Raw genomic sequence first — 27532 nt, forward strand, 5'->3', positions numbered from 1 at the left:
TCTGAACACTGATAGGCTCAATGGAAACACTTTATTTAGTGAACTGTAGCATGTCTAAGCTTGATCACAGGTTCCTTTCTGAGTTTTAGGAGCCCCCAATGTCCCCATCCCTCTGGCAGTCCGTGTGAACTAGCCCTTAATGTATTGTTAACCTCAATTGCTAAAATCTCATATATGTCCAACATGTTAATGTACAGTAATTTCAAAAGTTGTTTTTAATTTTTTTCTCTAAATCTGCATCCTTCATTAAATAATACCTGGTTATACTCCCCTGAATAATTCTGCACTTTTTTTTTTGTAACAATACTTTGTTCTGTTCTCCCAGTTGTGCTCCTGTGTCGTCACCCTGTCACTTATGCCCCAGTTAAAGACTGCAAATGGCCATGTCAAACCACTTTGTACAGGCATGGTCCACCTTTGTCACTGTCAGGAAGCTGGTCTTGAGCAATGATGTGGACAGCACTAAAATGCATGTAGACAATAAGCAGTTGAAAAACGCAGGAGGAATTCAGCAATGTTGAGATGAGAAAAAGTATTTTCTTGAAAAAAACCCTGCAATTGTTTATGATAAATGTTGCATTAGAATAATAAATGTTATCTACATTTACACACTGCTAGCTAGTACTTTGAGTCACTAAGGCAGGCCATAGATGGAGCAAATTTCTTTCCTGCAACCTCGATTCTCCCACCAACACAGACAGTATTGACAAGGGAATCCCTCCTGCTGAGCCATTGTGTTCTCCCGGCAGGTTGGGTAGGGGAATCTGTTCCCGCTGGGAGAACACAGTGATTACTGCTAGCAGCTATAACAGTCGCTAGCGATAATCGCATATAAAGTCTGGCAGACTGCTTTTACCCAGTTTGATCAATCGATCATGGTTCGAATATCGGTTGGTTCCGGCTGAACCGGCAGAGATTTGAACCATCTATGGTCAGCATAACACAGGCATTACTGGTTTAAACTTTTGGTTGTTGACTGTACATGGACATATAAGTCCTAATCTGCCCGAGGACATGAAAAAGATGTATTAACCATAATTAGTGTGGAACTGACATGCCACACATATATGAACTGCTGAGTACACCCAATCCAAGGTTTTGTAAGCTACTACTGTTCTGCAATTTTTTCTCAAAAAGTATCATGAATTTCATTTTAATTTTGTGGCATATACATATATTTTTATAGAGCAGACAGCAGGTAATAATAAGATGGCTGCAACATCCAGTGACCATAGAGTGCAAGAATGTGTTCCTGAATTTGTACAGATGAATAACCTGGCCTGTGAGTCTGTTGGAGGAAAGGTAAGCATGATAGTACAGGATTGTTTGAAGATGAACACTGAGCAAATCTAAAACACATCATGTACAGCCAGGGGCAGTCTGATAACTCATGGGGCCCCCGGGCAATAGGGGATCATGGGGCCCCTGTGTCCTTGCCCAAACTCAAAAAAGCCTATGAAAAAGGTACCAGGGGCATCTCATGGGGCCCCCTACTGACCCTGGGCCCTCGGGCAGTGCCCAAGTTTCCAAATGGTCAGTCCGCCCCTGTGTACAGCCCAATTCCCTTCACACTTCCCAAAGTATTTTTTTTTTGTCATGCTTGACTTTTCCAGGTGTCTTTAGGCTGATCATGTGACACACATGATCTTCTTCTGCTGTGGTTCTTTTCCAGCAGTAGGCTTTCCTCAGTGACAAAGAAAGTGGTGCTGATGTGATGATTGTTGCACTGTATGTATGTGTAGGGCACTGTAATGTCACCTCCTTGGGGGTGGGTCCATGATGCACTGCCCTTGCAGAATGTTCTCTGATGATGGGAGTTATTGAGCCCAAAGACTTATAGGACCTTTAGTAGATTAAAGAAAGTACTGCAGGGGACTGCATTTCAAAGGAGGTGAGTATTGCAGCCAGGGCTCCTGCTGGGAGACTAGCATTTGTTTGAAACAAAAGGCTAGGTGGCAGTCAGGCTCTGATGCAGCTTACTGTACATGTGCCAACAGACAACATGCTGACAAAAGGAATGAGCAGAGTAATGACTCTTTAGTGTACTGCTGTCCCTAAAAATGTCCAATTAGCAGCCTGGGATATATTATTGATCAAATTGTGGAGGTGGAGGATTTTGCTGTGCTGTCTGGAATGATGCATTGATAGCAAGCCTAGATCCTCAGATTATCACATTTTCTGACAGTTAAAACAGATCATATGTAATTAAATTATATATTTATCGCTGAACCCCACCATATCACTCTCTGGCTCCTCTCTATCTTTCTTTTCCAGTCAGCTATGACTTTGCATCTGTTCCATTGTTCCTCGGTCAACTGTTGCTCTTGTCTTCCCCTGTCTTAACTTTGACACTGCTCATCTATGCCTCCCAGTACACAACCAACTGCCTCCACTACCACACCACAAGCCTAGGTTTAACCCTCTTTTTTTCCTCTTTCCTCTGTCTAGTCGACTATGATAAGTTCCAAGTGATCTACAGTATATTCAGATATATTTAGGCCTTTTAAAACCCCTTTGTTTACGTGCTTTCTTTCCTCTTTATTGATTCTAATGAGATCCAATCGAGTGCCTAAAACTAGACTGAATAGCACGTGTCTAGCTAAAATATTGTCTGATTGGCCAGTGATCCTTACCAGTCTGTTACAAATCACTTAGAGGCCAAAAAGGAATTCAGCCAAAATATACCCTTTCATGAACAGGCACACATTTTCTAGCAAAAGCAAACTTGGAGACACTTGTTTGTATAGGTTATGTAGGGGCATTCTTTTCCAAAGACTGAATATTTTCATATTCCTTTTTAAAGTTGAAGGTTACAACATGTACTGTAGGTAACTAATTTTTTTTTTGGAGTGTTTCTGTTCAGTGACCTGAAAACTCTGCAATGTTAAGTATTAACACACTGCTGTCTTAAAGTTATCTAACAAAAACTTACTTGCAGAAAAACTTTTGCTTTAAAGGTACACTTAAAATGTCACTAAACCCACATCATAAAAACTATCAATAAATGGTGTGTTACATGCTGTTCATACTCACTCAGTCACTATGGGATTCGTTCTCTGCATTTTGCAAAAAACCTGGTTGATCCTGCAGTTCTCTATCTACCCCTTTTGACCATGTCCCCAATCTACTTGGGGATTCTGCAAAGCAGTGGTTACAGCTACTGCACATTCTCAGTTTGTAGTGTGTTTCCTCCCTATTACATCTGAGCTGCTCATGTGACTATAGAGTTGCACAGGTGGGCATATACACAGTGGTAAATGACAGCCCACTCCCTCCCTCCTCTTCCATGCCTACTAACCAGCTAAACACAATGGGGGTGGGATATTACATGTACAGTTGTGTTCAAAATAATAGCAGTCAGACATCACTAACCTGATCAATCACTGTTTTTGGTAGAAATGATATTTCTACATGGCAAATAGTAGTAGAGTAATAGAAATCCAACAGACCCAACAGTCATGAAATGCATGCTGCTGATTCTGTGTAATTGAATCACTAATTGAAAGGGGCATGTTCAAAATAATAGCAGTGTGGAGTTCTATTAGTGAGGTCATTCATTCTTTGAAAAACAGGTGGCAATTATTGCCCTTATTTAAGGAAGGAAGGCAGCAAATGTTGTACATGCTGGTTACAGTGCATTTCTCTCTGAAATTCTGATTAAAATGGGTCGTTCCAGACATTGTTCAGAAGAACAGCGTACCTTGACTAAAAAGTTGATTGGAGAGGGGAAAACATATAAAGAAGTGCAGAAAATGATAGGCTGCTCAGCTAAAATGATCGCAAATGCTTTAAAATGACAACCACAACCTGAAAGACGTGGAAGAAAGCGAAAAACTACCTTTCGAATGGATAGAAGAATAGCCAAAATGACAAGGACTCAGCCAACAATCAGCTCCAGGAAGATCAAAGAAGGTCTAAAGTTAAATGTGAGTACTTTTACAATTAGAAGACGCCTATGTGAAGCCAAGCTATATGCAAGAAGCCCCCGCAAAGTCCCACTGTTGAAAAAAAGACATGTGCTGAAGAGGTTACAATATGCCAAAGAGCACATTGACTGGCCTAAAGAGAAATGGCGCAACATTTTGTGGACTGATGAAAGTAAGATTGTTCTTTTTGGGTCTAGTGGCCAGAGACAGTTTGTCAGACGACCCCCAAACACTGAATTCAAGCCACAGTACACTGTGAAGACAGTGAAGCATGGTTGCGCAAGCATCATGATATGGGGATGTTTCTCATACTACGGTGTTGGGCCTATTTATCGCATACCAGGGATCATGGATCAGTTTGAATACATCAGAATACTTGAAGAGGTCATGCTGCCTTATGCTGAAGAGGAAATGCCCTTGAAATGGGTGGTCCAACAAGACAACGACGCCAAACACACCAGTAAACGTGCAATATCTTGGTTCCAGACCAACAAGATTGACGTTATGGAGTGGCCAGCCAAATCCCCGGATCTTAATCCAATAGAAAACTTGTGGAGTGAAATAAAAAATGCAGTTTCTGAGGCAAAACCAAGAAATAGAGAAGAACTGTGGAATGTAGTCCAATCATCCTGGGCTGGAATACCTGTTCACAGGTGCCAGAAGTTGGTTGACTCCATGCAACACAGATGTACAGCAGTTCTCAGAAACAGTGCTTATACAACTAAATATTAATTGATTCAAAGGAAAGCAAAATCTTCAAACATTTTTCAGTTTATATAGTGAATGTTTGAGTTTGTAAAGAAGAATACAAACACTAATATTTTTTTGAACAGTCTAATATTCACTTTTCTTCAATTTTGTTAGAGGAACAACACAAATTTGATATATTTTTCTTCATGTTTTGATTTGGAATAGAATGTGTAGTGTTCCCAATGCATTTGTGTTTATGGAAATAAAAGCTATTAGAAGGATTTTGAGCTTTATTCACTTTTTTCAACATACTGCTATTACTTTGAACACAACTGTAGATTGCTGGAGGCTCCCCTCTGTTATTCTAAGACATGGTTTGGGGGGGGCAGCCTGTGACTGGCAGAAATCCACCCACACCATATTATTGCCACAGATAATAAGGATATGATTTCAGATATATATTTGAATGATAATTTAAACAGTTTATTGTTATTAAATTTTTATTTTCACTCCGTATCCCAAAGGTTGTGTTTTTTTTTTTAACGTGACCAGCAGCAGAGGTCTAGAAGCTCCTTCTGCATATGTTTCCCTTCAGAAAGGCTGGGAAAGAGCTGGGTGATGTGACATCTCTATATTGATTAGGAAAGACGAAGTTAGATTGTTTTTTAATTAAAATAATTACAGTGCCATAATTCACACACTAAAAGAGAGGGGACAATGTAAATTAAACAGCGTGTGTTTGTGTCACTTCAAAAGTTAAAATTAACATACATCCAAACCTGAAAACAAGAGTTTAATTTCCTGACATCTGCATAGCATAACACTAACATGTTATTCCTACCCCCTGAAATACCCCATCGGATTGTATGTTAACAAATGTTTGACCCTGCAAGGTCAAAATTTTTTTTCTCCTCCTCCTGTAAAAAACAAAAGTGAAGAAAGATCTTCTTACCTGTCACAGTAAAACATGGCGAAGAGGGTCTGGCTGGAAGGTCCTGGTAAAAATTCTCCCCCATTGAAGGAATGGTATGGTGAGATTGCTCCTACCTATTTCTCAATACACTGTGAATTTAGTTTAGTTTATTTGTCAGCTGGGTAGGCTAGGACATGCTTGAAGGTCCCAGCATAGAAGTGGAAAGCACATTGCACGTTCTTCTAAGCAGTCTGTCACTTGTTAGGTGGAACTATATTATAGCAGCCACCAGGGATATAATTGGCATGTTACTGAAGTCTGGGAATGTTGTTTTCAGTGCTAATAGTGCTGTTTAATTACTAGAAATAATACTGTGGGCACAATGGGACCTTTTCTTTACAGCTCCTTTATATGGTGCAGTTAACTAATTGATTTTGTTTAATACCTAGTCCTCTAGTTATCCCTTTCAGATTCACAACTAGGAGAGAATATTTATTTTTATGGGACAGTCACCTATCACTATAGGACCATTCAGAGCATCCACAGTACCCCAGGTTATAAGTATGTATGTGGTCTTAGCCCTTCTAGATCAAGACAAGCTCAAGAGAATAGGAATCCAGATGTGCATTGTACTTCATACCCAGTTGATATGATCAGACACCCTGTGAAAACCGCTTAATTAATGCTTTGCATGAAAAAGACATGAACAATTAAATAGATGTATCACTTATAAGGCAAGCAGTACACAATACTCCATACGTCTTTATTACCCTTTCAACCTTGAGGAATATGGTTTCTGTCACAACCATGACACCATGAGGCATAGTTGAGTGGGGGAGAACATAACTCACCCATAGATTAGTCAAGTTGGATGGAGCTCAATCCCTCAAAGCATTTCTTAGATAAAAATGTGGAGGATCAATATGTAGCAGGCTTTGACTTCTTGTTGGTCCAGCCTTATGTACAAGAAAATCTTACAGTGGGAGGAGTTATCTCATTTATGGAGGAAATAACCTGTTGTGGAATGATTAGGCTACAGTGGAAAGCAAATTATTCCTAAACAGAAACCAGAAAATGAAGCCTCTAAAGACTGCTCATTCCATTACTTTACCTCTAGATGAAGCAATGACATTTAAAGATATTCTAGACTGAAGAATACAAAGTAATATTAAAAAAATGGATCTAGCATGAAGAAATGGGTGCCAGCCGGAGGTGGCCCTAACAGCAGTAGTGAAAGCTATGAGAGTATAGCATGATAACCCTATATCTGCAATCTGTTCAGGAGTGAGAACCAATGAGATAATTTGCCCGCTAGAGCCAATTTGTTTTCTTGAGAAAACAGATAAACAAAAATAACTTTCTTCAGCCAAAACAAGTTAACAGTCCAAATTCCTTGTACAACAAACTCCACAGGAGGCTCACCGCCAATCTTTTGGTCCCACACTGGGGTCAGAGTTCATTCATGGCAAGGGTGCCACAAAGCCACAAGTGGGTCACCAACCAGCGTCTCAGCTTGTCTGACAGCTCACGCTTTACTCCCAGCTTGTGAGCCTCTCTCTCCATTTTACTTCCCTGATATAGGTGATGATTTCCCTCTGCTGCCTTTCAAGCCTCCCATGCTTGGGGCTTAACCCTTTTGAGTCCTGGTAGTCAGGGTTTGAAGGTTTTTACCAACCAAATCACTTTCAACCTCTGAAATTCCTGGGTCCCAAATATGGGCTTATCAGACCTGGAAATCAGTTCTCTCTCTAGCCAAACTCTCCCGGAACACCTCATTCTGCATGGGTGAGAACCCCTAAGTAACGCAATGTCTCCACAACTGTCCCCCTTAAAGGGACCACAACCCAAATATTGGGTAAATGTACCTAACAGTAAGGTAGTCCATAAATAAAGTTATGCCAATGGATAAGAAAAAGGCCTTAAATATATGCAAAACAAAAATTTAAAAATAAACTTTATTCAAATATCAGTAACTAATTAATCCCAAATTGTACCCATACCAAATATACAAAACCCATATAAAAAATAAGCTCTAGGAGGCCCCTTTAAAAAGTTGACTTGATACAAGAACTAATAAATATTGCAAAGTACAAAAGTATAAAAACTACAAAATTTGTGTAAATGTTTAATTAGCAATATTTTCACTTAAAAGTAGTAACATTTGAGTGGCAAAAAATAAGCTAACATAATGTGCTACTTAGGAGGTGGTTGTGAAGAAATATATACATTCATCAAAATACTTTTTGCTAAGCTTAGTATCCATGCAATGATAAGTAATGAGTAATGTTAATAAACAGCTTGATGAATATTGCATCGAAACGCATTTCAGCATCAAATTCAACATATGTTTAATTATTGTAAACCATTAGGCAAGCGGGAAATAAATGGGTATTCCTACAAGATCAGCACACATTTAATAGATAATTTATATTCATAAAAATAAAAAATAGTCAAAAGCAATCAAGGGCATAAAATGCTGATAACAGATGTAGTCATATAGGTAATAATAAGCATGCAAATAATTAAGGATGCATAGCCTCTGATTTTGTACATCTGCATAAGGTCGGATCCTTTGCATTGGGTGTCACATCACACAGAATTACGGCTGACTTACAATGTCTGCTGGCAATACAATATATTCCCAGGCCTCAGAATATTCTGTCTTCTCATGCAAGGATTTAGACAGCAACGAGCGGTCCCTGTCACCACAGATATTTGATCAGTTTTCTTGAAGATGGGATGTTCCCGAGGTACATTTGTTTGCAACGCCACAAAACTCAAAATGTCCACACTCCATGACAGGTTTCCCCACAGACAGACGCTAGTGGCAGATGCACTCTTGGCCCCATGACCATTCAGCATGGCTTATGCATTTCTTCCCATTCCCCTCATCTCTCACTATCCCAAATAGCTGGCACAAGAAAGCCTAATGGTAATGGCAGTAATTACATACTCATAGTTGCCAACATTTAAAGAAAAATTCAAGGACACTTTTTTATCCAGCAAGCCCTTGTGGGCAGATAATGTACTTTAGTTAGGTGTGGGGCAGTCATTTAAAATTAACATGATTCTACAAGAGGCATAAGAGACTAGGGTCTGTTTGCACCTACCTACCCAAGGACCATATTCTTTTACATCTGACCACCCACAGAGCTTTCACGGGTCCGTCCACGCCCACCAGATACAAACTGAACAGGCATGGATGTCAAAAAACTGACATCTGCCCTGTTCATCTCTGATTCAGCAGGGGATCTGATCGCTGATACAGTATATCACAACATAAGAGTAGCTTGCAGAATCAAAATATTGCATTTTTAAATTTTAAATGAAATAATAGAAATAAACTACATAGTATTTTTTATAATTTATTTTCAAGACTCTGAAAAAATTTAATTTTTTACAGGTGTTATTTGCAACCGATGACTGGTTTGCTGCTGCAGAAAATGTATTGAATGTAAGTTTTCAAAATCTTTTTTTGCATATTATTTTTATTCCAAGAAAACATTATAGCCCAAGATCTAAATGTAAAGCAGGGGTCAAGCAAGTTAAATAACAAACAGTGCAGCGCTATTAACGCTGCACTGTTTGTTAGTTATGTTTTTATTGGGATGGTCGCCTTTTGTGCTAGCTCTTTGGTTTCCAAGCACTCACTACACCCCTCTCTGTTTACATATAGGGGTCAAGCAAATGTTTTGAGCCTCTTCTTTTAAACTACACCTAAGCTTTTAGTTTAATTTTAAGGATGTGTATGTATGATTGCCACCAGTCCTTGAACAAGCAAATCATTTGTTCAAGGAATTTGCTATCTGCCCACTACATTTTGCTTGCAACAGAATGTACACTCCAGCAACGGAAAAAAGAATATTAAAAATAAAATATTTAACATAAAAATATGATCTTTTTGACTCTCTATGATTAAAGTAGACTGTAAAAACTTTTAAGTACAGTAAATCTAAATCTAATAGCTAAAATGGTGGTGGTTGCAATAGCTTTCTTTCAGTAGACTAAGAACACTTTCAGCGAGTGCAGTAAATATCTGCTAAGCTTGGCAGACATCTAGTCCCCCTACTTAAAGGGGGCTTCCAGATTCCAATCCAAATATATACGAAGCGAAAATGAATTCCGATAACAAATCATTCTAACATAACGAATATGACGAAACAAAATTATTGATGAATGAATCCAAGATGAAACAAATTTTTTCATACTGCACATTTCTTTTCTTTAATGATTGCAATGCACTTGCAGTGTACTTACTCCTAGTGGGCCCCCTTTCCAGCTGCACAGATACTTCTACCCAGTTAGCCAGTGTCTTGCACCTCTGCACTGCAGACTCCATCCACTGGAATATCCATATATTGTCATGGTCTCCATTCAATATACTCTGCTTGAAATGAATGAAATCCACATTGCACATGCATAGTGGGAACACTGGATGACTGGGAAGACTTTGCAGAAGAGACTGTACAGCACTGGATAGTCTAACCAGCTACTATCTTAAAGGAGCAGGGTGCAGGTATGCAAGTGCAATTATAAAAAAGCTGGAGAAGGGGTGCTCACTAAAGCTGGCTGTAAACTAGTAGAATTTAAAAGGCTTATTCGTACGGAAACTCTCAGTACATTAGATGACTTGACAAATGTATTTGCTCCTTTGAATTTGCTTGTCACTGCAGTTGAAAATGACCTTTGATTTGACCCCACCAATGATTAGTAAATTGAACGAACATTCTTCAAATTGCAAACAAATTTCTGCTAGTGTAAGGACATCTTTACCCACTTGCCTACTGGGCACTTATACCCCCTTCCTGCCCAGGCCAATTTTCAGCTTTCAGCGCTGTAGCACTTTGAATGACAATTGCGCTGTCATGCGACACCTTACCCATATGATATATTTATCATTTTTTTCACACAAATGGAGCTTCCTTTTGGTGGTAATTAACCACCACTGGGTATTTTATTTTTTGTGCTATAAACAAAAAAAGAACAAAAATTTTCTTAGTTTCTATTATAAAATTTTGCAATAGGTGATTTTTCTCCTTCACTTATATGCGTTGATGAGGCTGCACCGATAGGCAGCACTGATGGGCACTGATAGGCAGCACTGATGGGCACTGATAGGAGACACTGATAGGAGACACTGATAGGTGGCACTGATGATGCTGCACTGATAGGCAGCACTGATGGGTGGCATCGCTGGGCAGCACTGCTGGGTGGCATTGCTGGGTACAGGTGGGTGGCACTGCAGGACACAGGTGGGTGGCATTGCTAGGCACAGGTGGGTGGAACTGCTAGGCACATGTGGGTGGCACAGGTGCATGGGAAAACAGGGCACAGGTGGGTGTCACTGATGGGCACATGTGGGTGGTACTGATGGGTACAGGTGGGCGGCACTGATGGGTACAAGTGGGCAGCACTGCTGGGCACAGGTGGGTGGTACAGGTGGGCAGCACTGCTGGGCACTGATGATCAGTGCCCTTATGATCAGTGCCCAGATAATAAGTGCCGATCACTTCTCTGACAATTGCTGGTTATCGGCAGTACTTTCCTCACGCTGTGACAGTGTGAGGAAAGTACAGCCAATAACCAGAAACTGCATATATCGGTGATCTGCTGTGTCATTGGACACAGCTGATCACATGGTAAAAGACCGCTGTGATTGACCGTTTACCTTATCCAGAGGACACAGCGACCACCGGCGGCGCTGGCGGCACTCAGGGGGCGTGTTCTGGAATGACATCCATGAAACAACTGCGCTGTAGCTGTCCTCCGGCTATAGCGTGTTTGGGAACTGGTTAATTATAACTAAAGGCAAACCTTATTTTTTAGTTTTAAATAGAGTGGAGAGGGATTAGAAAACCTGTAAGGTTTTTATTGCTGTCTGTGCCCCCGTTAGATTCATCTTCTCTATTTGTCCTGTTTACTGTTATCACTGAAAGTGAAAGTTTAAGAAAATCCCAAATTTAGGTTTGTTCCCAGAACAGTAAAAGAGGGGAAACCTCCCATTGGAGACACTAGTTCTGGAGACCCTGGAAACAACCAGGGATTCCCTTACTTTGGAGGGATATCTTTCACTTCCTGTTTTGGCTATGGGACAATAAGTGAACAGAAATGTTCCAAATGGAACACAGATGTCAAAAAACAGGCAGCAAGTTATCCCTTCACTTTACCCAAAATAAAAAAAATGTTTGCCTTTAGTTCTTCTTTAAGAGTAAATGATCAGTAATGAACACATTAGCAAATACACGATTATATTTGATACCAAATGCTTCCTGAAATAAAAAGCATTATCTGAAATACATTTTTCTATTTGTTCTTTAGAAAAATGATCCAGAATTTAAAGCTGGCCTCTTTACAGAATATGGCAAATGGATGGATGGTTGGGAGACGAGGAGGAAGAGAATTCCAGGTAAGAAATATATGTATTCCTGGCTCTGCCTCTTCACTAATACTATTACAATTTATAAACCCAGCAGGGAAGAAATAAATAAGGTCCCACCTTAATATACACCCTTCTGGTCTACACTATATTACAAACCACCGACCCAGCTGCTTACCTATTTATTTATTCCATGGCCTACTCAGAGCCTAGGCTATAATTATATCCTCTGGACAAAATCCTGGTCAACTCTGGATGCAATTGAGTGGTAAAGTAGACTTGTTTAGGGCTGTATTTGCACTGCCTCTACATTATAGGTTATAATTATATTACATTTTAAAATACCTTTTAATCCAGGTACGTATTCATACAAAATACATGACTGTATTTTAAGTACCTGAAACTATTTTATAATAGCTAACCATTTTCCCTTGCACAGTAAGACGTAGAGTGGAAAAAGGAGAGCCAGCAGTACAAATAAATCAGTCTGTTCTGCATCTGATACATTGTTAATCTAGCATTAGTAAAATGTTTCTTGGAGAAGAGAACAGAATGTTGACACTATTGGTGTGGTGATGCTTTTTTGCTGCCCAATAAGCAGGTTAGGGAAAGGCTGGGAATAAGCAGTATTGTTTTACTGCAAAGAAATAAAGTGAAGCTGCCAACTTGGTTGTGCTTTCTGGCAGGGGTGCCTAGATCACAAAACTGAACAGAATAAAACATCTTTGGGCAGGTAAGACATTTCTTATATGTGATTTTCATTACTGTATTTACCTGTTTTTCCTGTAATTCAAGACAGCGGTGAAAAGGTAAATAGTAACTACTAGGGAAAACAAATCTGGTATTAAAGAGTAAGAGGTTAAAAAGGTGAAAGTGAAAGGCAAATGCAAAGGAAATATGGAGATAAAAGGAGACAAAAAAATAGGAGTTGCAGGCAGAGACTCAGATGGTCCATTAAGAAGCCTTTTGATGATAATCATTAACTTTCCAAAGTTATGGGGATGACATTAAGGCTTGATACACATTGGATGCGATTTAAAATCGTACGTTTTGTTTGTGATTTCACCGCATTTTCTGAAGATTTGTTTGCAAATTGTGAAGATTTCCCAACGATTTCTTGTGTTTTCCATTGCGTTTTGCAGTGTGATTTATATTGTAGTCTATGTATGTGAAATCGCAACAAACTGCAGAAAACGTAATACAAGAGCTACTTTTGAAATCGCGCTGCAGCAAATTGTGTATGTTAAGACACTCACACTCACATTCACTAGATCTGATTTCAGGTGTGATTTCAATTCCCAAATCACAACTGAAATCGCAGCAGTGTGAACCAGGGCTAAGTCAGCCTCAACATTTTTAGAAAAAAAAACAAAAAACATAAGAGATTTGATAGTTCCTATCAAGTGTTCTTTATCTTAAAACTGAGCAAAATAATACATTTTGTTTATCAATTAACAGCCTGCAAAGTGCAAAAAAAAAAACTACACCAAATCAATATTTGGTGTGCCAACCCCTTGCCTTTAACCACAAGCCTACAGGGCACTTATACCCCCTTCCTGCCCAGGCCAATTTCCAACTTTCAGCGCTGTTGCACTTTGAATGACAATTGCGCAGTCATGCAACACTGTACCCATATGAAATTTTTATCATTTTTTTGTGACAGATAGAGCTTTATTTTGGTGGTATTTAATCACCTCTGGGTTTTTTTATTTTTTCTTAAACAAACCAAAAACCACTGAAAATGTTGAAAAAAAATGTTTTTTCTGAGTTTTTGTTATAAAAGTTTGTAAATAAGTGATTTTTCTCCTTCACTGATGTGCGCTAATGAGGCTGCAGCGATGGGCACTGATAGGCCGCAGTGATGGACACTGATAGGTGGCACTGATGGGCACTGATGAGGAGGCACTGGTAGGTGGCACTGATGGGCATTGACAGGCATCACTGATGGGCAATGAAAGGCAGCACTGATATATGGCACTGATTTATGGCACTGATATATGGCACTGACAGGCAGCACTGATAGGCAGCACTGACTGGCACTGATAGGTGGCACTGACTGGCACTGTTAGGTGGCACTGACGGACAATGATAGGCGGCACTGACTGGCACTGTTAGATGGCACTGAGGGGCAGTGATAGGCGGCACTGATTGGCACTGATAGGCGGCACTGATAGGTGGCACTGATTGGCATTGATAGGTGGAACTGACTGGCACTGATGGGTGGCACTGAAAGGCAGCTCAGATGGGCACTGATATGTGGCATTGATGTACACTGGTAGGCACTGATATGTGGCATTGATGTGGCACTGATGGGCACTGGCACGTGGCACTGATGAGCACTGACAGCTGGCACTGATGGACACTGACAGGTGGCACTGCTGGGGCTACACTGATCATCAGTGCTCTGATGATCAGTGTACATGTCCCCTCCGTGGAATGCCGATTACCTGCTCTCCTCTCCTCTCCTCTCGAGCTGTCAGCGTGACAGCTCGAGAGGAGAGAAATGCTGATAACCGGCATTTCCGTGTTTACATGTGATCAGCTGTGATTGGACACAGCTGATCACATGACCGAGCCGACATCTTCGGCTCTTTCCAAGGATCGGCGATCCGCTGTGTCCTAGGGACACAGCGCACCGCTGATCGCCGCGCTATGCGCTCCAGGAGCCGCGCATGTGCGGTTAGAATGGGAGGACATCATATGACATCCTCCCAGAACAAGAGAACCACCTTGCGTCCGTCATATTATATGGCGGGTGGGAGGTGGTTAAAACAGCATCAATTCTTCCAGCTTTGCTTACACACAGTTTTCTGAGGAACTAGGCAGGTAAGTTGTTCCAAGCATTTACCAGGGCTAACCACAGTTCTTCTATGCGTTTAGGCTAACTCAGTTGGTTCTGTCTCTCCATGTAATCCCAAACAGACTCAATGATGTTGATATCCAGCCTAGAGCTCTCTATGAGCCATATTATCTCTTCCAGAGCTCCTTGTTCTTCTTTTCACTGAAGATAGTTCTTTATAACTTTGTTGTGGGTCATTGTCCTCATGCAGAATGAACTTAGGATGAATCAGACACCCCGCTGATGGTAATGAATGATGGATAAGTATCTGCCTATACATTTCAGCATTGAGGTGACCAGTAATTCTGACCAAATCCCCAACTCTGTGTGCAGAAATGCAGCCCAAAACCTTCACCACGCTCCACCTTTGCCTATAGACACTCATCCTTGTACAACTCTGCATGATCTCTGAAAACAAACTGCCTTTTGTTACAGCCAAACATTTCAAGTTTGGACTCAAACCATTTGCTGGCATTTGTCTGCACACCAGTTCTTGTGTCTTTGTGTATAAGCACTGTATGGCCTTATTTCCATATTAAAGTTATTGCTTTTTAGCTGAAAGCCTTACATAAAGGCCACTTCTGATATGACTTCTCTGGACTGAAGATTAGCGTACCAGGGTACCACTGGTTTTTGTTAAGTCTGAGATAATGGTGGACATCTTCAGAATGTTAAGGGAAGACAGCATGATGTTTCTTTCAGCTGCTGCCCCACTTTTCCTTGACCAACCACTGCATTTTCTGTCCTCAATGTTGCTTGTTTTGTTGTGCTTCTGCAGAAGAGCTTGGACAGGACATCTGAAACACCCGTCTTCCTTGAAATTTCTACACGCGAGTTTGATGAAGTAGGACCGCTTTGTGTCTTGTTGCTATGCATATTCTTGCCATTGTGTAAAATGTTTTACATTGAACTATCTTCAGTGACCTCAGCTTGCTAGTAAAACATTTTTTTTTTCAACCAGATTCAGTCCTCCTACACAGCTGACTCTGTTTAATTTATTGATTGTATTTTAACCTACATGTTGTCTTGTTGATCATTACCACCAGTTTGGTATAACTGTACAGTATTGTAGTTTCTATAGTAAAAAGTCTTATTACCATTTGAAAGGTTTTGAGATGTGACTGGCATTATCCTTTAAATTATTGTGACATCCATTAAATGTAATTGTGACATTTACAAAGCATGGTCTAAAACCTAAACACTGAGTACTCTGCCCACAAAGTAATGTGCAAACTAAAGGAAATAGGTTAAACTACTGGAGCATAACACTGGGCTTTGCTTATAGATCACAGTATCAAATGGTAGAATGGAAAACATAGTAAACTGCATTTTCTTCTGTCAGGTCATGATTGGTGTATTATTGAACTGGGTGTTCCAGGCATAATATATGGATTTCATGTGAACACGCGATTCTTCACTGGAAACTACTCTCCTCGAATCTCTGTCCAAGCTGCATGCTTGCAGCCAGGTAACTGGAATTTCTCATAAAATGTACAGAACTATTTATCAAGTGTTTTTTTTGATTCATTGATATGGGAATGGAACATGTAACAATATGTCAGGGTAACAAGTACATAGAACTGGTTACCCAGTTAACCTGTCCCAGTCAAAGTTGGATATTGAAGATAAGTCCTAGAGTTTTCATGTCAAGCTACAAGTCTGTGCATAATGCCTTACTAATGTAACTTTACAATGGTAAATTGGCGGTTTTGGGCAGGTTTAAAGCTATGTTGTTCCCATTAGATTTTAAATATAAAGTTTGTTGCAGCAGTATGTATCCTTTGCCCTGACTGCCTTAGATATCAAGCAATACAATTATACAATTAAAGGGCGTACATAAATGTACTTAAAGTGGTTGTAAAGGCTCAAAGTTTTGAGCCACAGCTCTGTGTGTGAATGGACATGCAGAGCAGCGACTTGGCAGCAAGCCTGCTTGGGTGCCCCCCTAGCCTGCTTGCTCTAGGCCAGTGGTCGGCAAGCCGCGGCTCTTTACACGCTTTAATGCGGCTCTTGTGTGCCGGGCGCCCGCTCCCCTCCCTCCTTTCGGGCGGCAGGGACTCTGCAGCGTGATCCAAAAAAAAACAGCCAGGGCAGCGCGCTCAAATGCAATGATTGGCCAGTCTCGCTGCCACTCACATCCTGATAGCCAGTGATTGGCTGTCAGGATGTGTGTAGGCGGGGCAGCGTGACGAACGTGAGAGGAGCTAGGCTCCTCTCACAGTCTGCCCTGAAGACCGGAACGGCGCGGGAACACGGCGAGAGGAACGCGCGGAGCAAAGGTAAGTGAATTGACACAGGGGGGACTTGGCTTACTACTTGCTACTTACTTACTACTACTATATGAGGGATGAATTAATATATGGGATGAAGTACTATAGGGGGGATGAATTACTATGGGGGATGAATTACTATAGGGGGGATGAATTACTATATAAGGGATGAATTACTATATGGGGGATGAATTACTATGGGGGATGAATTACTATAGGGGGTTGAATTACTATATGGGGGATGAATTACTATGGGGGATGAATTACTATATGGGGGATGAATTACTATGGGGGATGAATTACTATATGGGGGATGAATTACTATAGGGGGGATGAATTACTATGGGGGATGAATTACTATATGGGGGATGAATTACTATGGGGGATGAATTACTATATGGGGGATGAATTACTATGGGGGATGAATTACTATATGGGGGATGAATTACTATATGGGGGATGAATTACTATGGGGGATGAATTACTATATGGGGGATGAATTACTATGGGGGATGAATTACTATGGGGGATGAATTACTATATGGGGGATGAATTACTATGGGGGATGAATTACTATGGGGGATGAATTACTATATGGGGGATGAATTACTATGGGGGATGAATTACTATGGGGGATGAATTACTATGGGGGATGAATTACTATATGGGGGATGAATTACTATGGGGGATGAATTACTATATGGGGGATGAATTACTATGGGGGATGAATTACTATATGGGGGATGAATTACTATGGGGGATGAATTACTATGGGGGATGAATTACTATATGGGGGATGAATTACTATGGGGGATGAATTACTATGGGGGATGAATTACTATATGGGGGATGAATTACTATGGGGGATGAATTACTATATGGGGGATGAATTACTATATGGGGGATGAATTACTATATGTGGGATGAATTACTATATGGGGGATGAATTACTATATGGGGGATGAATTACTATAAAAACGTATTGAAACTAAAACCAGTGTACCATCCTATGTATTTTCAGTTTAAAAATGTGGCTCTCAAAATAAATTTCAATTGTGGTTTTGGCGAGATTTGGCTCAGTTGAAGAAAAAGGTTGCCCACCACTGCTCTAGGTGAACTTGGCAGGAGGTAGGGCTCCAGGGCCTCCGGCAGGGGGCACTAGAACAGGAGAATCAGGGCTGCTCTGTGCAAAACCACTGCACAGAGCAGGTAAGTATGACATGTTTGTTATTTTTAAAAAATCACTTCAGTATCATTTTAAGTATATTTAAGCATATGCCATGTGAAAGCCATGTTTGCTTGCATAGAAATGCACAGGTTTCATGTCAACTGGGACACAGTGGCTGCATGGACACACCCACTTATCTGAATTTGACAGCCGTGAAAGTGTGTGCAAGTGCTGGTTCCCAACTGCAGACAGTGTACATTGAGGAACCCGCATATTTGCATACCCAAATATAAATAGATCTGTTCCAAGAGTGCGCACCCTGCATGCTCCCGGCATGGTTAGAAGTCCCAATTTGGAGCTTTCTGATCGTATGACCACTGTGACAGCCAACCACGACGGTCACATGATCATAAACTCCGCCCCCACCTCCCAGCATCAGAAACCTCTTAAAGGGCCGAGAGGCACGATGTTAAGGGGTTAAATACAAAAGATTACATTTTGTATACATTTTTCACTGATGGTTTTATGATTTTTCCCAAATTCATCAGGTTTCTAGACAGATGGCAACTGTACTATTATTCTTAAATTACATACAAACAGTCAAATTGTAAGAAGCTTATAAGGAAACTTTTTTTGCATATGGATTTATTTAAGTTCTCTGTTTTCAGAAAAAACAACATTGCTGCCACGTGGGGATAGAATTGGATCTGCTGCCTCAGAGGAAGATTATCAAATTGTAGAAAAGGTAGGAGAAAAATAAACACATACATGTATGTTAACGTGCATACATGATTGATTTGTCCACTTTACTACCGCGCTATAGCTATAGTGTGGTCAGGCACTTCCTGACCACACTATAGCTGAATGACGGCTACAGCAAGGTTGTCCAGTTCTGGGAGGGCGTCATATGATGTCCTTCCAGAATGCATCCCCTGTACGCCCCCAGCGGTGAGTATGGGGCACGTCCCTGTGATCGCTGTGTCTTTTGATCGCATAACACGGTAAAGGGCCAACCACAGCGGCCTTTTACCACGTGATCAGCTGTGTCCAATCACAGCTGATCACCATGTAAACACACTTGCCGGTTATCAGTTGTCTTAGCATGAGGTAAGTATTGCCGATAACCGGCAACTGTGAAAATAGACATCTACACTGATAATCAGGGCACTGATTATCAGTGTTGTGATTATCAGTGCAGCCCCAAAAGTGCCCAACAGTGCAGCTAATCTGTGCCCATCAGTTCTGCCAATCTGTGCCCATCAGTGCCATCAGTCAGTGCTGCCAGTCAGTGTCGCCTATCAATGCCCTTCAGTACTGCCTATCAGTGCTGCATATCAGTTCAGCCTCATCAGTGCTACCTATCAGTGCCCATCAGTGCTGCCCAGGGGCAGACTGACCATTCAAGCACTCAGGCACTGTCCGAGGGCCTGGGGTCAGTAGGGGGCCCCATGAAATACCCCTGGTACCTTTTTATAGGCTTTTTTTTATAGGCAAGGACACAGGGGCCCCATGATCCCCTATTGCCCGGGGGCCCTATGAGTTGTCAGTCCGCCCCTGGAGTTGCCTATCAGTGCAGCCTCATCAACGCACATCAGTGAAGGAGAAAAATTACCTATTTACAAAATTGTATATATAATAGAAACTAGAAACACTTTTTGTCTTCAAAATTTTCAGTCTTTTTTCATTTGTTTAGCAAAAAATAAAATACCCAGTGGTGAATAAATACCACAAAAAGAAAGATCTATTTGTGTGAAAAACATTATTTAAAAAAAATTTCATATGGGTACAGTGTTGCATGACAGCGCAATTGTCATTCAAAGTGTGAGAGCAATGAAAGCTGAAAATTGCCCTGGGCAGGATGGGGGTAAAAGTTCCCAGTAGGCAAGTGGTTAAAGGCTTCACCTCCACTGCTGTCCTCTTCCCATTCAGTGGCTACATTTCATAGCCAGTATAAAAATAACAAAAACATAGGCTCCCTGTTCTGGAAATGAATACTGAAATTTTATAGATAGGCAACTCATGTACTCATATTGATTAGTGATTCCAAATTAATATTAACTACTGCAGTAGGGAACAGACACAAAAAGATACACTCAGCATTTTTCCAAATACCTGTTCTGTTTATTCGGAGCAATTGAAGTTTTTTTTATGCGCATGATTATATAGGTATGACATTAACATTACAATTGTACTTTTATGGCAACAAGGGGCATTACATAGGCAGGCTAATTTCTAATCAGGACTTGAAGGAATGCAAACATGTAATGAAAACATTGTTAGTGCTGTGTGCACAATTAGTGCAGTGTGCAAATACATAGCCAAAGCATACAAAATAGAATACAGTTATATACAGAATTTGCAAATTTCCTTTACACTCCCATAATGTAGTGTCTTAAACATCCAAATCTATTTGACACAAGTAATCAAGGTACTCACAAAAACTGTGTAAGCATAAGCTTATAATCCGCATATAGATGTGTCAGCAAAGATATACAGAGAAGCTGCTGGCCACCAGCCACTCCAACCCTTCCCGGCTCACAGAAACAACAAAAATGACAGGACACAGTTCCTACTCACTCCCAGTGTCAGCCTTCGCCCCTACGTGTTTCGTCCGTTCTGACTTTATCAAGGGAGATCAATGGTGCATCAACCCAGATATACCGCTGGGTTGCTTCATTTGAATTTATTTCCTTTGAAATAGTTTTGGTTAAAATAATTTTATGTATTGTTTGGAGGACATTATTTTATCATGATATTTATTGAATGATTTATTGAGCATGAATTTTTAAACTGATGAATATTTTAAGTTATTGAATCAGTGCTGTAATTAATATTTTGTTATATCGCTTAGGAGTTTATATTTATTCATAGCTGTTGGCTATTGATAGAAAAATAAATTATTTGTTTTACAGTTTTGCAATATAATTTTCTCACAATTTATTATATCCATCAGTGTGGAAGGGTTTATACATTTTTTTCACTGTTGATAGCTTTAAATAACAGCCTGTTTTTATACACGCTGTAAGAACTTGTGAAAAGTAGCTGAGCTGGCTAAAACAAAATAAAACAAAATATTAATATTCATTGTTTCACATCTACCGGAAATATTTTGAAAATGTGAAATTTTTAGATAAGACCATAATAAATTAAACATACTGGGGGAGATTTACTAAAACAGGTGCACACAGAATCTGGTGCAGCTGTGCATAGTAACCAATCAGCTTCCAGGTTTTATTGTCAACGCTCAATTGAACAAGCTGGAGTAAAGCAGGCCATAAGTGGGGAGAAAATCGGCCGATTTTTTAAAAAAAAAACGAAAAATCGGTCGTTCATTTGGCCGACGTTACCAGGAACGGTAAAAAAAATCAGCCGATTTTCATCCCATCTACAGCCGGCAAAAAGTGTCTCTGCAGAGAGCTCTGCTATTTCTTTGACAGTTCTTTGACATTTATAGCGGCTGCAACATTGTACCTATTTGTATCCATTTCAGATACAGATGTTTTTATTCGGAAACAAATAGATACATTGTTGCAGCCGCTATAAATGTCAAAGAACTGTCAAAGAAATAGCGGAGCTCTCTGCAGGGACACTTTTTGCCGGACTGGAATTCTTCTTCTTCTTCATCCTCCTCTTCTTCTTCTTCCTCCTCTTCTTCTTCTTCATCCTCCTCTTCTTCTTCCTCCTCTTCTTCTTCTTCATCCTCTTCTTCTTCTTCATCCTCTTCTTCTTCTTCTTCCTCTTCTTCTTCATCCTCTTCTTCTTCATCCTCTTCTTCTTCATCTTCTTCTTCTTCATCCTCTTCTTCTTCTTTCTCTTCCTCTTCTTCTTCTTCATCCTCTCTTCTTCTTCTTTCTCTTCCTCTTCTTCTTCATCCTCTTCTTCTTCTTCATCTTCCTCTTCTTCTTCTTCATCCTCTTCCTCTTTTTACTCATCCTATTCGTCTTCATCCTCTTCTTCTTCACCCTCTTCTTCGTCCTCTTCTTCTTCTTCTTCTTCATCCTCTTCTTCTTCTTCCTCTTCTTCTTCCTCTTCTTCTTCTTCCTCTTCTTCTTCTTCCTCTTCTTCTTCTTCATCCTCTTCTTCTTCTTCTTCCTCTTCTTCTTCTTCTTCCTCTTCTTCTTCTTCATCCTCTTCTTCATCCTCTTCTTCTTCTTCATCTTCATCCTCTTCTTCTTCCTCTTCTTCTTCATCCTCTTCTTACTCTTCTTTCTGATCCTCTTCTACTTCTTAAACTTCTTCTTCATCATCTTCTTCTTCATCCTCTTCTTCATCTTCCTCTTCTTCTACCTCTTCATCTCTTCTTCTTCTTCATCCTCTTCTTCATCTTCTTCATCCTCTTCTTCATCATCATCCTCTTCTTCTTCATCCTCTTCTTCTTCTTCATCCTCTTCTTCATCTTCTTCTTCTTCATCCTCTTCTTCTTCATCATCGTCTTCTTCTTCCTCTTCTTCTTCTTCATCCTCTTCTTCATCCTCTTCTTCATCCTCTTCTTCTTCTTCATCCTCTTCTTCTTCCTCTTCCTCTTCTTCTTCTTCATCCTCTTCTTCTTCTTTTACTTCTTCTTTTTGTCTTCCTCTTGCAGGTCACTGCTCATATGCAGATTTTTTATCGGTAAAAAGATCGTCCGATTTGCCCATCATTGCTGCGAAAATTGGCCGATCTTTTTCAAACTTAACGATAAAAAAAATCTGCCAAAATAACGAAAAACAGCCGACCTATTAACCCACTAACGATCCGAAAATCGGCCGATTTTCGACCCACCTATGGCCTGCATTAGAAACTGACTGGTTATTATGCACAGCTTTACCAGATTATGGATGCACCTGTTTAATAAATCCCCCCCGTGTATATATATATATATATATATATATATATATATATACTGTATAGTATATTGTTTTTAGCAGGAACGACCTATCACAAATAATATATTTCAGTTTCTTTGTTTCTTTTGATAAATCAATCAACAAGGTGTTTACAAATAGGAACACAATCAATTGACAAATGAACCAGATAACAAGTTATACAGGAGGTATGCATCATGCCATGTAAATTGAGGGGGGATAAAGGGAATTTCTGTCACATGTACTGTATTGATTTTAATACCAAAACCTATATTTTTTTTTAGTTTTGTTTATATCAGACCAGTGTTCTCCAAACTCAGGACATTTAAAATGTACTATACCAAGTTAAATTATATGTGAGCGTACGGACTAATATTTAAACAGGTCAGAAGACATACTGTATAAACTGATGCAATATGCAAAGTGGATGTTAGGCCAAAATGTTTTTTTTAGCTTTCGATAGAGCAAGATAGGGTTTGAAACCTTATCGGGTTTTATTGCTATTTGGGGCTGTGTAAATTGACGGCGCTATATAAGTACCTGTAATAAATAAAGAAATATTTGCAACAGCAAATCAAGGGACAACTCTCTAATTAAGCCGCAGTAAAATTCCAATAAAGGTTCCAATTCTTTCCTCATCTATCCAAAACCGAAAAAAAAGAAAACAACTTTACATACACTTTAAAGTGTCAGTCCACATGAAATATATTTTATAATTCTGTAGCAGATATTTTAGTTTCTATATGTCTTACTTACTTCAGCAGTGAGATCTCGCTACCTTTAAACGGTATTAAACTCAAAGCTAAAAATGTACTATATTGCAGCTTACCAATCATTAGATTTAAAGCAGATTTAAATACGCTAACAAATTGAAGCCAAACTCCAGCTCACTTTTTATAAGCAATTACATCAAACAGTTTTTTTTTCTATTTGGGATAAATGTCTTACATAGATAAATAAAAGATGATCACTGCAAGAGAGCTCTAAGGCTATGTTCACACTAGCTTTGTCAGCAGGCATCAGACAGGCGTTTGGGAACCGTTTTTTTAATTCTGCACTTGGCAGCACACGGTGCTGTTCACACTGAAGCGTTAGCGTTGCGTCGCGGCAAAACTGATGCCTCATGTTGAGTCAGGAGGAGTTGAAGCCTCCCTTTCAAGTTTATGGTGCCGCTCCTCAAACGCCTGGCAAGCATTTGCGGAGTGTTTGTGAGGCGGTTGTGAGGCATTTGTGGAGCGTTAATATCATTTAACTTAATTATAGGCATTTGTGGTGCGGTTTTAACACTTAACACCTATCAATCGCCTCAAAACCGCGCATAGGGCATTTGGGGAGCTTTGAGGAGTGTTAAAAACACTTCCCAAACGCCTGTCTCACGCCTGTCAAACACTATAGGGGCGTTTGGCAAGAGTTAGAAATAAAGTCAAGTGTGAACGAGCCCTAAGAAAGCTTGTTCTTTTGAAAAACAACAGACTTACTGGCTAGATCACCAGATGAAAATAGAAATAAATTATTGCAGCCATCACATCTAAGGATTAGTAAGCTGCAATATAATAAATGTTTGGCTTTGGGTTTAATAATGCTTTAATTCGGGCAGCACAGTGGCTAAATGGTTAGCACTTCCGCCTGGCAGTACTAGGGTTGTTGGTTTGAATCCCAACCATGGCACCACCTGCCTGGAGTTTGCATGTTCTCCCTGTGCCTGCGTGGGTTTCCTCCGGGTACTCTGATTTCCTCCCATACTCCAAAGACATGCTGGTAGGTGAATTGGATCCTGTCTAAATTGGCCCTAGTATGTGTATGTATGAATGTGAGTTAGGGACCTTAGATTGTACGCCCCTTGAGGGTTAGGGACTGATGTGAATGTACAATATATATGTAAAGTGCTGCGTAAATTGACGGTGCTATATAAGTACCTGAAATAAATCAAATAAATAAATTCTTCTGCCTCTGTTTCTACCCCTATGGAAATTTCGGGTTTTACCACCAAATATACAGTAGAATAAATAAAAGAAAATTCAGCACAAAGATTGAGAACCCTTCACAATACCCACTGCAGCTGAACAGACTAAGGAACTCAGGGACAAAGGTCTCTACAAAAGAGTCCATCAGAGATAAAAAAAACTGACAAATTGGTTTTGGGTACAGTGATCCTTTAATTTGAAATGCTGACAACAGTAAGTGTAGAGAGTGGGTATCTAACACTGCAATCACATTCCCTAAACTTTCAAATAACTTGACTGGAGATAGCACATCAGTTTGTGCTCACTTTCTGACTGTCTGTGTTTAATTGAAACTACATGTAGAGCAATATGAGCAAAAAGAGAAAGGGCTGTGTAATTTCTCTGACTCATCCATCTTTGTGTATGTCCTGAGAATCAGAATACAGTATATTAACCCCTTCATGACGGAAGGTAAAACAATGCTTGAATGCAGTTTTGCAACTTTGAAATGTGTTAATCACTTGACTTCAGGAAAGTTTTACCCTCTTCATGACCAGGACATTTTTGTGCTATTCAGCACTGTGCTACTTAAACTGGCAACTGCTTGATCATGCAACGCTGTACACAAATTAAATTTATAATTTCTTTCCCACACAAATAGAGCTTTGTTTTGGTGGTATTTGATCACCACTGGGTTTTTTATTTTTTATTATATATGCAAAAAGAGACCGAACATTTTGAAAAAAAAAAAAACAATATTTTTTTTTCTTCTATAAAATATATCTAATAAAATCTAATTTCTTCATAAATTTAGGTCAACATATATTCTTTTACATGTTTTTGGTAAAAATAAAATTCCATTAAGTGTATATTAATTGGTTTGTGTGAAAGTTACACAAACTATGGTATATATATTGGAATTTACACAGCTAAAGAAGCTATACTATTAATGACATTGATCAGCAAACTATAGTGTGATTATGATAGTGTGGCATGCAATCTGGCGCTAACAACCACTGGCTGGGAGAGACACTAACTGACTAGCTCACATTGAAGTTGCTGGTGACACTAATACAGTGATCAGCTATAATACTGTACACTATACGGTGTACGAAGGACAGTGGCTGGAGTGGGTTTAACATCAAGTAGCAATCAAGGGGTTAACTGTGTACCTAACAAGTGTAATATGTGCTGCTTTTACTCACAGATCTGGCTGCTTTTCCCCCCTAAACTCAGAGTTGACTTCAGGAAGAAGAAACAGCCGGATCACTGTCTGTATACAGAGTTCTGTGTGTTTGTAAACACAGATCTCGGTGCTGTGATTGGCCACAGCTGAACAGCAGGTACTGTATAGAGCCAAAATCATTGGCTGAAACCTGCTGGTTTGCACAGGCCAGCAGGGTTGTGCAAAAACCCAGAAACAAGCGGCAACATACGGGTACATCACCTAAAAGGTTTCATTTTAGTCCTACTGACCCTGATCTTGACCCTGACACTAACCTAGATGAGCACTGATCGGCTATTTTATATATATATATATATATATATATATATATTTACATACAGTAGTTTTTGTTTACAAGAAGCACATTTCAAGCACAAACACTGGTACTTATTTATACGGGGCCTCGGAGGACAGCCCACCATATATGTGACAAAAAAAATCCACTGTGCTACCTGCTGGCTACAAGTGGTAAATATGAAACATTAATAAGGAAACATTAAGTTTCATTGTTAATAATGAAGATATTAAACAAGGAAAGGAATATATCACATGCAACATCACCATCAATGCCAATTTGTAATTTATGTTACCAACTCCTTAAACTGTACCATAAAAAGATCCTTCAAAGTTTAATTTTTTTTTTTTTTTCTAGTTTAAGTCAGAAAACTGGGATTGTCTTTTAAAAATGGTGGAGTTAAAACCGGGATATGAGGAGAGCTCTCACAATTACTTCCATGTCAGCTCAAGAAAAAGATGGACACATGTCCGCCTCAACATCTACCCAGGTAACAGGAAATACACAGAGCTGAGAGGTATTGGTAAATGTGGACACATCATACACATTCTTATGTTTCATTCTGTGTACATTTACTGTAGAACTTACATTTTCACATACTATGTACCAAGGTTTTAAGTGGTGTGCCTCAGGGTTTCTATATTTGGACTGAGGCTGTTTAACTTATTTATTAATGATATGGAGGTTGGAATTAAAGCTGGCCATGCATTAGTAGTGCGAAAATCCATCAGTGCATTTGATGTTGTTTGATTTTGAATGAATGCACTTTCCCAAATGAAAAACCACATTCACTGTTAGAAATCAGTTGGTTTGCAGCTGAAAATGAACATCGACTTGACCCCAATAATGATTAGAAAAGCCAATTAATGTTCTTAACCACTTGCCTTCCATATACCCCCCTTCCTGCTAAGGCCATTTTTTGTGATATGTCACTGACAATTGCGCGGTCATGCAACGCTGCACCCAAATTAAATTTTTGTCCTTTTTTCCCCACAAATAGAGATTTCTTTTGGTGGTATTTGATCTCCTCTGTGTTTTTTATT

General features: G+C 39.8%; 1 protein-coding gene across 1 annotated transcript in view; it reads left to right on the plus strand.

Annotated features, from left to right (window-relative positions):
• Positions 1 to 27532, plus strand: part of ALLC (allantoicase) — a 47930-nt gene that overhangs the window by 334 nt on the left and 20064 nt on the right. The window contains exons 2-7 of the mRNA XM_089686704.1: positions 1187 to 1302; positions 8933 to 8983; positions 11848 to 11935; positions 16087 to 16212; positions 18851 to 18927; positions 26847 to 26979. Of these exons, the coding sequence (XP_089542830.1) occupies positions 1187 to 1302; positions 8933 to 8983; positions 11848 to 11935; positions 16087 to 16212; positions 18851 to 18927; positions 26847 to 26979 (591 nt within the window). The remainder of the gene's footprint in view (positions 1 to 1186; positions 1303 to 8932; positions 8984 to 11847; positions 11936 to 16086; positions 16213 to 18850; positions 18928 to 26846; positions 26980 to 27532) is intronic.

Source organism: Staurois parvus, unplaced genomic scaffold, assembly GCF_062004578.1.
Source record: "Staurois parvus isolate SC_StPar_1 unplaced genomic scaffold, SC_StPar_1.0 ptg000409l, whole genome shotgun sequence".
NCBI classification, from domain to species: domain Eukaryota; kingdom Metazoa; phylum Chordata; class Amphibia; order Anura; family Ranidae; genus Staurois; species Staurois parvus.